This window comes from Polyodon spathula, chromosome 13, assembly GCF_017654505.1.
Source record: "Polyodon spathula isolate WHYD16114869_AA chromosome 13, ASM1765450v1, whole genome shotgun sequence".
In the NCBI taxonomy this organism is placed as follows: Eukaryota; Metazoa; Chordata; class Actinopteri; order Acipenseriformes; family Polyodontidae; genus Polyodon; species Polyodon spathula.
The window spans coordinates 256,922-274,800 of NC_054546.1; the positions used below are offsets into that span (position 1 = coordinate 256,922).

Genomic DNA, 17,879 nt, shown 5'->3' on the forward strand with positions numbered 1-17,879 from the left:
AAGGCGTTTTGGATGAAATGAACAGGTAGAGTGGTGTTCTGTTTCTCGGGGTTGGCCGGTTGTAACCAGTCTGATCTGGCTTGTTGCGGCTGCGCAGTTGGTGTAAACAGGAAGAAGCAGTTCGAGCGGAGAGGGTTCACAGGGAAGGAGAGTTAAACACAGAAATATAAAACAGAGAAAACATAGAAATATAACCGAAAAGAGCGAAAAACAGCCACTTCTGCTCTTGAAATAGCAACCGAAAATCATACTGGACAGTAGAGTAAGACACCGAGAAGAGTCAACTTTGCAATTTGAGATTTATTTGCAAACATCTGCATTATATAATTATATGAACAAATTCAAGCGTTATACAAGTGAACATACCGAGAAAAAAACGAATTTCCTGTTTCACTGGAAAGCGAAGAAAGACCGCAAATATAAACTGTAGATCTCTCCGTAGTTGAACCTGGCTACTATAAACTGTTATATCTCTCAGTAGTTTAATCTAGCTAATCTAAGCTGTGTTATATCTCTCAGTAGTTTAACCTAGCTAATCTAAGCTGTGTTATATCTCTCAGTAGTTTAACCTAGCTAATCTAAGCTGTGTTATATCTCTCAGTAGTTTAACCTAGCTAATCTAAACTGTGTTATATCTCTCAGTAGTTTAACCTAGCTAAATCACTCAGTAATATACACCTTGCATTACATTTCGTGTCATGCGTGTTAAATGGTAAAGATTGGCTTTGGACTGATTTAGGATTAGCTATTATATAATTTATATTTGCATACATCGATTATTGTGTATACCGAAATGGTTCAAAAGCAGAATCAGAACGATGAGAAGACAACGGAAGGGGAGCCCAGCCACAGCCCAAGCCCGGTACCGGTGGACGGGACCGCAATCCTGGCAGACTCGGCGGCAGCGGCGCCCCAAGCTGAGACGACAGGCCTCAGGAAATTTGTCGGCGGCGTGGTGGAGGGTAAGCAGAAGCACGCGTGGTGGCACTTTACTGTAAACACTGACACAGGGTACACTGACACAGGGTTCACTGACACAGGGTACACTGACACAGGGTACACTGACACAGGGTTCACTGACACAGGGTACACTGACACAGGGTACACTGACACAGGGTACACTAACATAAGGTTCACTGACACAGGGTACACTGACACAGGGTTCACTGACACAGGGTACACTGACACAGGGTACACTGACACAGGGTACACTGACACAGGGTACACTGACACAGGGTACACTGACACAGGGTACACTGACACAGGGTACACTGACACAGGGTACACTGACACAGGGTTCACTGACACAGGGTTCACTGACACAGGGTACACTGACACAGGGTTCACTGACACAGGGTACACTGACACAGGGTACACTAACATAAGGTTCACTGACACAGGGTTCACTGACACAGGGTTCACTGACACAGGGTACACTGACACAGGGTTCACTGACACAGGGTACACTGACACAGAGTTTACTGACACAGGGTACACTAACATAAGGTTCACTGACACAGGGTACACTGACACAGAGTTTACTGACACAGGGTACACTAACATAGAGGTACACTGACACAGGGTACACTGACACAAGGTACACTGACACAGGGTACACTGACACAAGGTTCACTGACACAGGGTACACTGACACAGAGTATACTGACACAGGGTACACTAACATAAGGTTCACTGACACAGGGTACACTGACACAGGGTTCACTGACACAGGGTACACTGACACAGGGTTCACTGACACAGGGTACACTGACACAGGGTACACTGACACAGGGTACACTGACACAGGGTACACTAACATAAGGTTCACTGACACAGGGTACACTGACACAGGGTACACTGACACAGGGTACACTGACACAGGGTACACTGACACAGGGTACACTGACACAAGGTTCACTGACACAGGGTTCACTGACACAGGGTTCACTGACACAGGGTTCACTGACACAGGGTTTACTGACACAGGGTACACTAACATAAGGTTCACTGACACAGGGTACACTGACACAGGGTTCACTGACACAGGGTACACTGACACAGGGTACACTGACACAGGGTACACTGACACAGGGTACACTGACACAGGGTACACTGACACAGGGTTCACTGACACAGGGTACACTGACACAGGGTACACTGACACAGGGTACACTGACACAGGGTTCACTGACACAGGGTACACTGACACAGGGTTCACTGACACAGGGTACACTGACACAGGGTACACTGACACAGGGTACACTAACATAAGGTTCACTGACACAGGGTACACTGACACAGGGTTCACTGACACAGGGTACACTGACACAGGGTACACTAACATAAGGTTCACTGACACAGGGTACACTGACACAGGGTTTACTGACACAGGGTACACTGACACAGGGTACACTGACACAGGGTACACTGACACAGGGTACACTGACACAGGGTACACTGACACAGGGTACACTGACACAGGGTACACTGACACAGGGTACACTGACACAGGGTACACTGACACAGGGTTTACTGACACAGGGTACACTAACATAAGGTTCACTGACACAGGGTACACTGACACAGGGTACACTGACACAGGGTACACTGACACAGGGTTTACTGACACAGGGTACACTAACACAGGGTACACTGACACAGGGTTCACTGACACAGGGTACACTGACACAGGGTACACTGACACAGGGTACACTGACACAGGGTACACTGACACAGGGTTTACTGACACAGGGTTTACTGACACAGGGTACACTAACATAAGGTTCACTGACACAGGGTTTACTGACACAGGGTTTACTGACACAGGGTTTACTGACACAGGGTACACTGACACAGGGTTCACTGACACAGGGTACACTAACACAAGGTACACTAACACAGGGTACGCCCAGTGCTGATCTGACAGCTGTGTAGATCGGGGTGCATTTATCAAACAGTGTTATAACCTCTTAAAAATCAACACAAAACAACACAACGGTTCACTGTCACGTGTGCATGTGTAGTGTGTGTTAATATTAATGCTAGCAACATTGGGGCGGCATCTGTGGTTAGCTAAATATATCTAATTGCAAAATGTGTGAAAGTACTAGTTCTGGTGATTCTGTACGCGTTACAATTGGACTGGTTTATTTTGTGTCTTAATTTGTGTAAGATCTGTTAGTCAATGTGCATGTGTTCCTTATACGTGTGGCCTATTGTGTTCTTTCCTGGATAAGCTCCTTTGAAACAAGATGACACGTTTCAGTTGGTTTATCCAGGTTTCATATGCATGAAGTAATTAAGTTCATTCATAGAGAAGTGCATTGTTGAGCTTCCTCTCAAAAGTGCTTGTGTTCACTCTCCACGTCTTCAGCTAGCATTCTGTTCAGCCATTTTGTTGCAGGTGTTTTTCCTGAATAAATGTACAGTCACTGTCATTGTAATCTAGTGGTAAAGGAGGTGCCTTTGTATTTTCTTCTCTTGTAACACCTGGTCTACATGTTTGACTTTGCCAGTACAATATCATGAAGTAGCTTGTTTATTGGGAGGTCCTTCAGTATCCATCGTCTTTAACCCACAATGCATATAGGTCAATACTGTGTATTTATAGATTTGTATAATACTTTAAAGCAGATGTGCATTGTCCTGCTGTAAGGGTTATGCAATGTACCCGTCAGTCTGTTTGATTAGCGAATGAAACTGTACAAGTAGTTAAGCTGTGAAGGGAGAGTAAGAAAAGTAGGTCAGGTGTGTAGTTATTATACTCTTGCACATTTTGATTATACATTTGCCTGCAACAGTGTGGGATTGTCACATTTTACTAGGATTGTCTGGCCAATGTGTTCTCCAGTCAGTGGATGTATTCTACCAAAAAATTGAGTCTATAGAAATGACAAAAAATGAAGTATTGCAGTTTATGCAATTTCCCCTGTTAATTCTAATGGTCTTCTACCTGTGAATTACTTGGTGCTTGGACCTGCAGTACTTTATGCCAGAGCCACAGAAACTGAAGGGGCTGCATTACCGGTGTCAGTGTTTTCAATGTGGGAATGTGGCTATTCAGAGGAATTCCATGTTGATCATAGTCTTCTTTTTTGCATAGGATTCTATGGTCGACCATGGACTATGGAGCAAAGGAAAGAGCTTTTCAGGAGGTAATAGCATTCCTTTCTGTTTTCATTTCTAAAAGAAAAGGCTTACAGATGTATCCTTATCACAATCGTGCATTGTAATGGTGTTGCAAAGTATTGAACTGGTACACCAGGGAGCACTGTATGCTGCAAGGACAAACCATTTTTACATTTCTTTCAGAAATCTCTAATTTGCTTTGATTTACAAATTCTGTATTTAGTTGTTTGTTTTTTACACAGGCTACAGAAATGGGGGTTAAATACTTACCTTTATGCTCCAAAGGATGACTACAAACACAGAGTGTTTTGGAGAGAAATGTACTCTGTTGAAGAAGCAGGTAAGTCCACTGATAACCAGAACAATTGAGATCTGTATGTTAGTGCTGCACGAATGGATTACTGGGATTGAGCTCTCCACAGAAATCGGGTGCTGACAATCAGGTGGGCGTTATTGGTGTAACTTACCAAGTGAAGAAACCACTGCTTGGATTTGTGGCGTTTGCTGATTTTCTTGACTCTGTGGAGAACAGCAGCCCACAAAAAAGCCAAGCAGCTATTTCTTCACTTGTTTCACTTGGCATGGTTAATTAGCTCAGTTTGCAGAAATGACCCTCACCTAATAATCTGTTTGTGCAGCTCTACCACATGCTCTGTGCATTTATGGGTGTCGTATTTATACTGAAAGGTTACTATGCAATCTGAAATTAGTTGCAAACTCCAGTGAAATGGAATCCACATAGTGCCCCTGTGGTAATGTGTGCATGGGACATGCCCGGCTTCATCGTACTGGCAGACCGCTGTAATGCAGTGTTTAAATCTCTGTACAAATCTTTGTTTATATTTAAGAGCAACTCATGACCCTTATCTCTGCGGCAAAAGAATATGGAATTGAGTTCATCTATGCCATCTCGCCAGGGCTTGATATCACATTTTCCAACCAGAAAGAAGTTGTAACTTTGAAAAGGAAGTTAGATCAGGTTAGTAATTTTCTTCTTTTAGTAAGTGTCATTTTTTTCTGTTGCTTGGATTAACCCATCTGGGTTTATGTAGCTTCCCAGTACATTCTCATACCCCATGCATTATTCTGTTGCTGTTAAAGTTTTCCAGATAAGAATAATTTCTAATGAAGACATAGAATGAATGTCTTACACCAAATAAAGTATAGCATGTTAGCTTTTGCTGGTCATTATGTATGTGCTGTGTTTTAAAAATTGTCTGCAAGAAACAAACTAGAATATATAAAATAAAATACATATGTGTACTGTGGGTAGAGTTTCTTTGAAAATTCCTATTGATGAATTGCTGTTTTAAGATGAAGTATTTTTTATCTAACCAGATTTCCCAGTTTGGCTGCAAGTCTTTTGCCTTATTGTTTGATGATATTGAGCACAATATATGCCCAGCAGACAAGGAAGTGTTCAGCTCATTTGCACATGCCCAGGTCTCCCTGACTAATGAGATCTTCCAGTACTTGGGAGAACCTGAAACTTTCTTGTTCTGCCCTACAGGTAACCAAGAATAATTATTTCTTTCTTTCTTTCTTTCTTTTTTGTATAACATATAATTGCAACAACAAGAGTCTGTTTGAACTGTTTCTGTTTTTTTTTAATGCAGAATACTGTGGAACTTTCTGCTATCCAAATGTTTCCCAGTCACCGTATTTGCTAACAGTTGGTGAGAAGTTGTTACCTGGAATCGATGTGCTATGGACAGGTGGGATTATCTTTAAGAATGACATGTAAAGTAGTGTCTTGTACTGTAATCAATTGTCTCGGCACTAGTATCACAAGTGTCAGTACTAATGCTGTTCCAATATTTATTTAGTTTAAGACACGCTATGGAATTAGTTACCTTAGAGTTCTCTAAAGTTACTTGGTGCTCAAAGAGTTAAGTCTTAATGAAGTGACTTTTGTATGTTTTTTGTTATTTGTAGATTGCAGCAGCGAAAGAGCTGTGCATTTATGTAACTGATGAACCACTTTCTGCTCTCAGGTCCCAAGGTTGTATCTAAAGATATCACAGTGGAGTCCATTGAAGAGGTATCCAGAATTTTAAAGAGAGCTCCAGTTATATGGGACAACATCCATGCCAATGACTACGACCAAAAGAGGCTGTTCCTTGGTCCCTTTAAGGGCCGGTCAACAGAGCTCATCCCCAGGCTGAAGGGTGTGTTGACCAACCCCAACTGTGAATTTGAGACCAACTTTGTGGCCATCCATACACTGGCAACCTGGTACAAATCCAACATGAACGGCGTCCGAAAAGATGTTGTCATGAGTAAGTCGTTTGTTTGAAAACTTTAGTATTTCATTGGCTCAGGACCCAAAGTGTATGTCATCTGAACTGGCATGTTCTCTTCATCTAAACTCTGTAATGTTGTTAGGGCATCATTACACATGAGCATAGTGCTGGTAAGGGCAACCTTCTGAATATCTTAGAATAAGTCCCTGCCATCTGCTCATCTTTCAGGTGACGGTGAGGACAGTACAGTATCTATTCAGATTAAGCTGGAGAATGAAGGAAGCGATGAAGAAATCGAAACGGACATGCTGTACAGTCCACAGCTGGCGCTGAAGCTTGCCCTGCAAGAGTGGCTGGGGGAGTTTGGAGTGCCTCATCTGTACAACAGTAAGTCAAGTGGGCTTTAGTGGAGGAGGAGGGTGTGAAACCAGCAAGGGACAGACTGGAAGAACCTGTTTGCTTTTTAATTTCATATTCAAAAGAACACTAAATCCATTTATTTATTTAAATATAATCTAGTTTGTCAAATATTTGCTCTGTGTAAGTATTGAAAATGACATCTCATTTTTACTAAGGAGTTGCGCAAGACAGCAGTACATACTATTTCATACCGTTTCTTTCAAAAGCTACAGTATGCAATAAAAACAATAATTAGCACAGTGACCACTTGTGATGTTATTTTTGTATTCCATGTCAGTTAAATGTTGCTTCATGTGTTTTGTTAATCAGGTCGGCAGGTCCCTCACAGTGGAGCAAAGAGCACCGCTATTGATGTTGCATCTCTGGTAACGCCAAACCTGGGATCCTCGACAATGGTTAGCACCGTTTACCAGCAGCCAATCATGAGCCAAGCAACAGCTCTGAGTGAAGAGCCCCTCCCCTTGAGCAAGGTAGAGGATGAGGAGGTGGAGGATGAGGAAGAGAAGAAGGAGCAGCTGCTGCTTCAGTCGGATGAAGAACCCATGGAGATGGTGCTAGAGAAACAGGATGAATTGGATACCAAGAATGTCAACCAGATCCTGACTGAGATTGTCGAGGCTAAGATGACCGAGGAGCTGAAGCCCATGGACACAGACAAGGAGAGCAGTGCAGAGTCCAAGTCCCCCGAGATGTCTATTCAGGAGGACTCTGGGAGTGACATTGCACCAATGCAAACAGATGAACAGCTGAACAAAGAGCCGTTTGTGCCGGGCCCCAATGAGAAGCCTCTGTACAGCGCAGAGGCACTGACCCTCGAGGATCTGACCCTGCTGGCAGAACTCTTCTACCTGCCCTATGAACACGGGCCCAAAGCTGTGCAGATGCTCAAAGAATTCAACTGGCTGAGAGCTAACAGCAGTGTGGTCAGTGTCAATTCCAAAGGGAAGGAGCCTGAAAAAGTAAACACACAGATATTAACAATAATAATGTGCATGAGTTTTGCTTTTTTAATTATTGTAAAAATAGAAACCAAATGAAAATCTGTTTTTTATAATAAGTCACAATGAAACATTACAAAGTTTTAATTTATAACCCTGTTCCTTTGCAGGTCAATGAATGGCGTGCTCGAGCAGAGAAGTTTGAGGAGATGTGCTGTTCAGTGATTCAGATGTTCACACGCCTCTCCAACTCTGCCAACAGGACCATTCTCTATGATTTGTATCCCTACATTTGGGATATTAAGAGTATCATCTCAATGGTGAAGTCATTTGTTCAGTGGTTAGGTAGGTACAATGAAGGATAGCACCCCACCTGTAAAAGGTGGCTTTTCTGTTAATTGATTAGCCCAAAAAATACAAATAAAAAAAGCCCAGTTTGGGATTCAACTTTCATTTTAGTTTCACTAGAACACAGACTTTTTCTTACATGTTCTTCTTACTGACATTTAACCAGGCGTATATAGCACTTCATTTTCATGTACACACGGCACTGGTGTGTGGACTTAGCATCTACACACATCTATACACTCAATAGACCTGATTAGCATTTCTTGGGCTAATACATTCAGTAAGAAACATAAATACAGACTGCTGTAGTTTGGACTATATGTCTATGTGTCTTTGTTTTGCGCCTGACTGGATGCAGACTGCAGTGTTAGCTTACCCTATTCTTTGTTAGTTCCCCAACTCAGTCATGCTATTCTGTTCTACATATAAACAAAGCTGTATATCTTTTGTAATCATTTAAACTCTGGTGAGTGACACTCCAGTGGTCCTGCTGCTTGCTGTGTGTCTTGTGACATCATTGCTGATTTTATACAGTAGCATCTGCTGCCACCTCTCTGTTAAAGGCCCTGGTCATGAAGGAAAGTCGATCCGTTCTAGTCCAGCGCGCATGCAAGCTTCAAGTAGAGGGCTCTGTAAGGCTATTCTGGTGCAAACAATATAGTGTATATATAGGGTGGGCTTTTATTGAACTATCTTAATCACTTTGTTTTCTCATACAAAGAGAAACCATTGGTGGTATAATTACAGCAGTGGTTGAGCACATGAGAAATGTAATCAACTGACTGGTCACTGCTGTGTTTCTAGTAAATCAGTGGGTGCTTGTAAAAGTAGTTTTCACTGTTTGACGGCACCAGCATGGCTTGGGTTACACAAGTAAGCTCATTTCATTTGCAGGTGTCTCTCCAGCTGTAAGGAAAGCTGTCCACATTCTTTTACTTGCACAGCAGGCAGCAACAAACAACTGGTGGGAGCACTGCTAAAAACTGAACTGTGTAGATTTAAAAGCGGAATGGGGGCTTGAGGTGGGCAACTGGCAGATCCTTCATAAGAAAATCGAAAGCACAAACATACAGGAGATAAAGAATGTGTACATGTATATACCAGGACATGGTGCACTTTTCTGTTCATCCCTGCATGAGTACAAACCTGCCTTGTTGCCCATACCCAGGTCTGAGAGGCAGCATGACTTTGTCATTAAATCTGAGTCGGTATACCCCGGCTATGAGTTCTTTTGACCTCACTTGAGGAATCTTTTCATAAAGAAGCTGTCTTTTGTTAATGCTGTAGGGTGACTTCCAAGTTGCTTAACCATATATTGATTCCTGCTGACGTTTTGAGGAAATTCCACTCAATCATTAAAGGGAATGTATGGACCCGTTTTATTTGCAGACAGGTGGTATGAACCACCACAGTTAACTAACTGATAACCAAGGTTGTTTTGTTGTCAGCCTACACACTGCATCTTCAGGTTCTGCGTAGTTGTTCACCTCTGCCATTTAAAAGGGGTTAGGCTTTCTTCTGTAATGATAACCTTAACAGTGCAGTCTGCAGTCTGGTCTGGCTTTGTAATATGAACCATTACTAATGACCTCTGCTATTGTCTTTTCCCTTCACTATATACAGATGGAAGAATGCTCTTCAAGTTTCTACAGCCATTGGATTGACAGTGGCCGATGTACGCAGCGTGCTGCCTCTATCTGTTTCATTTTTTAAATTAAAATAGTAGCTTTTTTAGAAATGAATTTGTAAGTGTAGCGGACAGTGTTGTGTGATGCACTGCATCACAGATTCTGTCCCCCTGTCAGTGAGATGGATTCGTGGTTAGAGCTTTTACCCTCATCTCATCTCACTGACGGGACAGAATCCATAACGACAGCGTATCACAACACTGCCCGGTACACTCGTACAACATTTCAGGGAGCTTAAGTGTATGCGTTGCGAATGAAGTCACATTTGCGCAGCGAAATCTAAAGTGATAAGAATTATTAACATGTTTTCCCATTGCTCCAGCTTCTCTAACCTTTTTTTTTAATGAGCTAGTTTGGCTGCACCCCCGAATGCGATTGATAAAAGGAATTCATGAATATGGCTTTGGCTTTTACTTCTTGAAAGTAATAGCTTTTCTAATTTAATTATTAGATTTAACAAAGTAAAAAATAAAAACTTTATATTGTAAGTGTGTACTGCAAATATTGAGTATTAAATGAAGAAGTTCAAATCTGTTTTTGAATTCCTTAAATGTATGCATCTTGGGGACTGTGCCTTACAAGCTAAATGGAGGATGTGCTGCTCACGTGCTGGTGAAAGAAAGATCTCGCTGAAGCACACGCTGTCCTCTCTGCGCTTGCTGAACATGTCCTGTCACATGAGTTTAATAAGAGACCCGACTCCATTTAAAACAAAGCAAAGCTAAATTGAAGCTATGTATTGGAAATGACTTGTACCTTTTTAAGGTACAGTAGAAGTATGAGGGTTGTTAACTTAAGTCATCTGACAAGACAACAATAAATAAATTAAAATGTGACTTCAAAAAAAGCATGTTTCTGCTTGGGGCTGTAACAATGCCAGTACCAGTATGTTTAACGTGTCTGGACAGTCGAGTCTGTGATGAATGAATGGACCACTGTCCATTGCAGGCCCAGTCATCAAAGTATTTGCGAAGGTGACTGACTTCATGTTGCTCTACATACTGTAGATGTTTAATAAAATGATGCAGGTTGTGTTTTAAGAGAATAATTGTGCACAATCTGTTTACATTTTAAAAAGGTACTTTTGTTGTTTAGTTGTTACAACCCCAGGAGTTTCTGCTTTCGCAAAGTTAGATTAGTGTGTTTTATTTTCTTGTTTCCTTTTGTGTTCTTTTATTTTGGAGTGCTTGAATATAGAGACCCCTCCCCCACCAGCACTGCCGTATCCCCTGTTCCTTCAGAAAGCCCCCCTCATGTAATGTTCTCCGCTTGGATCTGATCAACAGGGTGTCGTAGTCAGTCGTCAGCACAGTTCTTAAGTGGAGACCAAGAGCCTTGGGCATTTAGAGGCGGTCTAGCGGGAGAGTTCCAGGTATCAATATATCCAATTCACAGCTGATTGTTGCAACAAAAACACCTCTACATTGGTGTAGATATGAAAGGGTTGGTCTGTTATAGGTGTGCTTGCTTATAAAGAGAACAATTTTTGTTTTAACCTTTTCCCTCTTCACCTATATAGCAAACAGGTTTGTTTCCCTTAAAGCTGATGTATGGTGAGTGGCACACAGACCTTTCTTTGTAATTCAGGAGATACTTAGTCAGTATTGGTTCAAAACTCTAACCATTCCAACTTTGCTAAAAGGTCAGTTAGGGGGAAAGGGTTAAATAAATAATCATTTTTTAAAAAACACTTTCGTTTGGGCTAGGGGCGAGTCAGAATATTCGAGTGATCAAATATTCTAAATAAAATGACTACCTGAGTACTTTGATCAAGTTTTGAATACTCGTTCATTTCTAAAACAAATGGAAAAATACGTTAACTACACCTGAAAAAACTTGGCACAGTATTTGAGAGGAGGAAGTTAAAAGTGATCAGCCACTACAATTCTCCCCTCGCTGATAACTGGCAGTAGGCGGGCGCACTACACGAGTAGTGAAACTGGCATCTTAAAGTATTTTGAAAAACGAGACCACCATGCAGTGCAGTCTCTGCAGCACAAGTGTTTTGTATCGTAAATCAACGAGTCTAAAATGCAATCTCCTGTCTGCTACTTTACAGGAACACACAATATAGCAAAAAGCAAGCAAGCAACTAGTAAGCAGTCATGTTGTGTGTTTTATATGAGGAGTCAAAGTGTGTTAAATATGCAGTTGAATGTTTTGAAGGCCCTTTTTATAAAGTTCTGCGTTTTGATAGTTAAAACCACTCTGCTGTGTATTATTTCTTACTTCTAATTTAAATCATACATTAGATACCATAGATGTTTCTTCGCTGTTACTGTAGGTGTGTTTATCTATGCGTCCCTATGTGTGGTTGCTGCTAATGCGTTCTAAGGACCTGTCACTGTTTTGAGTAATTAGAGATTGAGTATTCGGGTATTCAAAACTTTTATTCTTGGTATACTCGAATATCTTATCCGAAATTCCCGCCCCTAGTTTGGGCCTGTTTTTGTTATCAGCAAAACTAATGTGAAGGTTTATTTCTTTCAGTGACTGCCCAAAGGAGATGCTACATTTCCCATGCGCCAGCAAAAGCGCAGCGTGTTTCCATGTTTTTCACGTGACATCTCATTTCTTTGCAGGTAGCACAGCGATCGGTACACCCTCTCCCCTCGCGCGCTAGCGTGCAACCTGATGCGCATGCGTGCTCACTGCAACTTCGCCTACTTACACAAATATTTAATAAATAATATATTTTAAAAAAGCTCCATGATCAAAATTTAAACAACAAAAAAAAATGCAGCCTCTTTCTCTCCTAAAGATCCTAAATATTGAAGTACACACCAAAATAATTCTGTCTTAATAGCATGCTTGTAGTACAGGACGAGCGTGTAGTATCCAGTGTAAAAACCTTTGTCTGCTTGCAAAGACGAAGCTGTAATGTTGAGATTATGACCCTGTAAAACAAATGTGTGTGAGTTGTTTTGTGTTGCTGAAGTTTGCCCATGGAGTTTTTCTTCACCCCTCCCTGCACTAGCACTTCTCTTCACAGGAATGCTGACGCGTGCGAATTGCAATGCCCAGCTTTTGGGAACGCACATCTCCTTTAGCCAGTTAGCCCCTTTTCAGACCAAGCCTCTCCTGTCACTTTCAAAATAGATTTGTTATCTGCTTATATATATATATATATATATATATATATATATATATATATATATATATATATATATATATATATATATATATATATAGCTTCAAAGAAGTAAAGTGTTCAAATTTGCTATTGACGATACACGCTGAAACGCACACAATCAAATCAGTTCTCATTATTTCTATGTGTATAAACTGGCTAGTTTGGGCAGCTCTTATTGTAGACAATGGAATCTGTCTTTTGGGCATTCAGTGTGTAGCTCTGTAGCAAATCAATTGAATTGTAAAATCCAATTTTGCAGCATAGATTGGTGGTGGTTCTTTGTGTTTGTGACTCACTCAATTTGTATTTAATCTCCACAGCGATTGTTGCCAATTGATGGGGCAAATGATCTTTTTTACCAGCCACCCCCTGCAATGCCAACCTCCAAAATCTATTCCATAAGACCATATTTTCCAGAAGATGAGGTCAGTATTGTAGTCCTTTCATAAAAACATGTACACATACTTGCCTTTAAACACAGTCCTCTGCCTGGTTTGTTAATGTGCCCCATAACATTGCTTATTTTGTGCTTGATTTATAGCCTGCTGTGTACAAGATCTGCAGAGAGATGTACAATGAAGACATGGAGGGGGTTCCTTTCCCTGAACAGCCTGATTTAATTGGAGATAGGTAAGCCATTGAGAGACAATATAAATAGAACTGGAGTCAGCACCAATTATTAATAACATATCATGATGTGTAGTCGCTGTTTTATTGTGTCTCTTATTAATAGTAATATCTGTCCTTTTTAAAGATGCACTAACCGCTGTAGCCAAGCTGCTGTGCGGAGATGCATTAAAACAATAGATTCCAGTGAAAGTGTTAAATTACAATTTCAATGGATGGTTTCCAGTTGTATTATCAACAAAATGAATCCAATTATTTCTGCCAATTATTGGTATGCAATATTGGTAGTCGAAATGGTCCCAAAAAAACGGTCTGTTAATAATATTGTTAATTTATTATTTTTGAAAAACTTCACATCATTTCAATAGAATTCAGAGTTTTCATTTTATAGGATAGTTTTACTGATAGATTGGTACATTGATTGATCAATATAAGGAAGATCTCTTTAGACCTTTTTAATGTTGTGATTGTGGTTCCCATCACAGGTTAGTGGGAGGATTTCTGACGCTCAGCCCAGACTATGGGTTTGTTCTAGAGGATAATGAGGGCATCTGTGGGTATGCTGTCGGCACAGTGGACGTCAAGCCGTTTGTGAAGAAGTGCAAGATGAGCTGGATCCCCAGCATGCAGGAGAAGTATAACAAGCCTGACTCTGAGAAGGACTTGTCTGAGGCAGAGGTCAGCAGCAATTCTGGACCTGGTCTTGTTTTTGTTTCTTTTCTCCCTCACACACAACATTGAATTTTCTTTTTCCACGTTTCAATTCAGACTTTGAGAAAGATGCCTCCTCCTTGCATCTCCAGTACAAATAAAATGTATTCACAAAACAGTGCCCCTCGTTAATGGCTTCCTGATCATCTTCCCTTTTTTTTTTTTTTTTTTTTGTAGAAAATGATGTTGAGTTTCCATGAGGAAGAGGAGGGCCTTCCCGAGTCATTTCTTAGTAATTTCCCCTCCCTGATTAAAGTGGATATTCATGGGAAGGTTACAGACCCTAGTGTCGCCAAGAGCATGATGGGTTGCCTCCTTTCCTCCATTAAAGCCAACGGTAGGTTCCTCATTGAATCCATATTAATGTTCTGCAGCCTGTCTGCTGTGTTGCCGTAGCTTAAAAAGCATCTTCTCCTGTGTGAATGTCGAGTCAGTACTTTATTGTCTTATGGGGTATTCTACAGTGACTGATAAGACTATATGGATTCATCGCTCTCTTGTTGCCTCTTTCTTAGTCAGTATACCAGAAGGGTAAGGGTTAAGTTCCAGTTTGTATGTGTTTCACAGACCCTGTGTTGTACTAATCTTGGACTGCTAGCCTTGTTTGGTTCTGAGAAACCAGTTGTAAGTGTGTCACTGCAAGTCTAGGCATAATTCCCAGGTTTCCAATCTGTATCTGCACCTAACACTTGGTAGTTTACTTCATGCTGTTTTCAATTCTTTTCCTTTGTTCAGGGTCCCATGGTGCCTTTTGTGAAGTGAGGCAGAATGATAAGAGAATGCTGGACTTTTACAGCAAGCTGGGCTGCTTTGAAGTGGCAAAGATGGAAGGATTCCCAAAGGGTGTGATCCTCATGGGAAGGAGTCTGTGAACTATTCTGAATGTGAATGAAGTGGTATAAAAATACATCTAGCTCTATTGAATAGGCTGACGTTTGTGCTACCTTAACAGTTTGTACTTCTTGCAGCAGACAAAAGGTAGACATACAGAAGGTAAGCTTCATAGACGTGGGATGATTTTCAGCCATTCATTCTTCAGTAGTCTTGTCTGTTGTCCTTCCTGGAATAGCACAGGGAGGTCTGGTGTTCAGGGTCACAACTGCCTTCATCCTTCCAGATGTTCTTTCTGCTTGTGCCAAGTTCGAAAGCTGGATAGAGTTGAATAATCAGCCTTTGCTGTTGAAGGGATTTTTTTCCTCAAAGGCTTGGCAGCGACCAGTTGTCTCAAGTTTGGATTTGAATTCACTGGCTTCCAGCCTCCGGCTTTAGCCACTTGACCATTCTGTTTCTGTTAAGTACCAGGTAAGCAAGGTTTCATTCTACACCTGTCTGATTTTGGAGTCTGACTCTCTTGCTTCATGAAGAACCAGAATGTGGTATGTGAACCACAAGTGTGCTGCGGGCTGACTTGATTTATGGTCAGCCTCAAGGAAGCCAACAAATGTGCATATGCTTGTGTTAATAATGGAATATACATGCTGCTTATAATAATGCTATTTTTGTGATGGCAGTAAAATAGAATTTGACAGTCCTTTTTGTCCTTAATGTTTTGTATTTGTTTGTCTTCCTGAAACATGCTGATAATTGTTACCCTTATTTCTTCATGATCAGTAGTGCTATGCAGTGTGGCCAAGAGCCCCAGTAAAGCAGGTGGGAGGGGCTCGGGCACTAGTAATGAAAGCAACCCTATAGATATGTAATTGTTAAAGGGATTTGTAGCTTTCTGCTTGCACATCTTATTGATGTTTTAATGTTTTATATTTAAGTGCATTTTGTTTTACTTTTTGCTTAACATAAGATTAATAGATCCAGGAAAGCACTTAGATTACAGAGTACAGTTGTCTTCAGAACTGGGTCTGACTGTTTTTCATTTATTATTTTATTTTTTAAATGCTTGGGAACTTATTGTTGTAAAATTGTAAATACTTGTATTTGCATTTCTGAAGAATTTAAAGTATATAAGGAACAGATGTGTTATGTAATATTGGTTGCCTTGTCATTCATAACTCATTAACCTGGTGGAATGAATTGCTGTGAAATCCATTTTAAACAGAACAATCCTTGGTGAAGCAGAGTCTGTGCAAGAGGCATTTTAATATGGAAGACACTGGCCATAGATGTCTGGGAGGGAGTTGTAAATGGTTTTGGTCAATCAGGAAATAGTGTTTTGAATTTGTAAGAAAATGTAAGAAAAACAAAGACAATCTAGTTTAACAGACCTTCTCTAAGCTTCCAGGTTTTATGGTATGAAATAAAAGTTCAGTATTGTGATAACCTGACACATGCAGGAAACAGAAGTCATAATTTTCTTTAGTTCAAGAAGAATGTCCCCTGGGGCAATAACCCCAAACCCAACTGGAATCTACAACACCAAATTGCCCACCCACATGAGTGCAGTAGACATACAAAGAGTGCATATATAGCTAAACACATCTGCCTGTCCTCTTATAGTCGCTGTTATCATTGGCTTTTCTATCTCCTAGCTCTTTGTTTTACAGAGTTGCAGTTTCCAGCTTCATCTCATTTCACTTTTTGGATAAATAAAGCATCCACATTTAAGAGCTTGGATTGTTCGAGCTGCTAACTTGTAAGATCTGTAAATCCAGCTCTGTGTTCACAGCAACGTCTATCCAGGCAGTATTGCTTTCCTCCTCTAATCTGCATTCACAATGATTGTTCATTCATCTGTTTACATTCTCTGTGGCATTTTTTTTTTTATGGGAAATGCTGTTTCATTGCATCTTGAGAAACTGATTGAGTATCTCATTTCAGTGAACAGCTGTAGCAGCACAGGAAATATGGTGTTTATACCTACAACATTGCATTACATGTTGTTGGGATGTTCTGTTTGTTTTAGGACAGACACAAGTTATGTAATACTTATACAAATAAAACCATTAAAATGACAACAAACAAATGTGTCTGTAATCTATAGAGAAGATGGTTGTGCTGTGAGCATATATATATTCTGTTTAACCCTGCAGAGTGAAAGCAAGGTGCCCTGCCTATAGAGTTGCACTTTACAACAGTCCTGCAATGTGGTGCAAATGTGCATTATTAATGGATATAAAATGCAACTGCATTCAGTTCTGGATTTTTGTTGAGCTGAAGAATGTGACATAATGAAGTTATGTGATTCAAAAAGGAACTCCTTTATTGAGTGTACATGAGAACCCGACAAACTAACTTGTTAAGTATATTTTGGTAAATGTGTCACTCTAAATGGTGCTAAAAATACAGAAAAGTAACAGGTCCATTCTTTCTCAGGAGCCTTTGCAGTGTGTAAGTTAATCAGGAGAGGGTCTCTCTTTCTCTCTTAGATTGGGTGGGGGTGGGGTTTATGGCTGATGATGAAACTATAGGCTGGTGGTATTCAGGCTGTCACACTGTACAGATCTGTGAGTTAAATGGCAGACCTATTAAAGAATACACAATACAGAATTCTAAATGTATTTTACTCAGATAAGGAACTTGCCTGTATTTTCTCTGTACACATGGGGCTCCATTTCATTAGTCTAAACAGTGCCAGGTCAGCAGATCATTTAAATCATTCAGATAGGAATATCCCTAATCTTTTCTTACAGAAATATATTAATGACTCAAGCATGCACCGTTGGGCTCTGGTGGACTCTTTGTTTTTTTG

At 40.7% G+C, this 17,879-nt stretch overlaps 1 protein-coding gene across 2 annotated transcripts; it reads left to right on the forward strand.

Moving 5' to 3' along the window:
* The first annotated feature begins 616 nt into the window (after positions 1-616).
* On the forward strand, positions 617-16,110 carry LOC121325549 (protein O-GlcNAcase-like). 2 transcript variants are annotated; one of them, XM_041268209.1, is made up of 16 exons: positions 617-962; positions 4,103-4,154; positions 4,371-4,468; positions 4,977-5,107; positions 5,467-5,638; positions 5,745-5,843; positions 6,123-6,407; positions 6,600-6,758; positions 7,101-7,750; positions 7,900-8,074; positions 11,052-11,137; positions 13,219-13,323; positions 13,440-13,528; positions 14,011-14,203; positions 14,414-14,573; positions 14,972-16,110. In XM_041268209.1, exons 1-16 carry the CDS (start codon positions 794-796, stop codon positions 15,106-15,108), a joined length of 2,760 nt encoding a protein of 919 aa, XP_041124143.1. In that variant the 5' UTR covers positions 617-793; the 3' UTR covers positions 15,109-16,110. The 2 variants fall into 2 exon arrangements, with proteins under 2 accessions (XP_041124143.1, XP_041124144.1); XM_041268210.1 differs by having other exon boundaries at positions 7,101-7,714.
* Positions 16,111-17,879: the final 1,769 nt, after the last annotated feature.

Bases quoted from the DNA above. Each gene is read 5' to 3' on its own strand.
- LOC121325549 (XM_041268209.1), top strand. From the start codon at position 794: ATGGTTCAAAAGCAGAATCAGAACGATGAGAAGACAACGGAAGGGGAG. The intron at 4,469-4,976 runs GTAAGTCCACTG...TTTATATTTAAG, and splicing joins GTACTCTGTTGAAGAAGCAG to AGCAACTCATGACCCTTATC. The intron at 6,759-7,100 runs GTAAGTCAAGTG...TTTGTTAATCAG, and splicing joins AGTGCCTCATCTGTACAACA to GTCGGCAGGTCCCTCACAGT.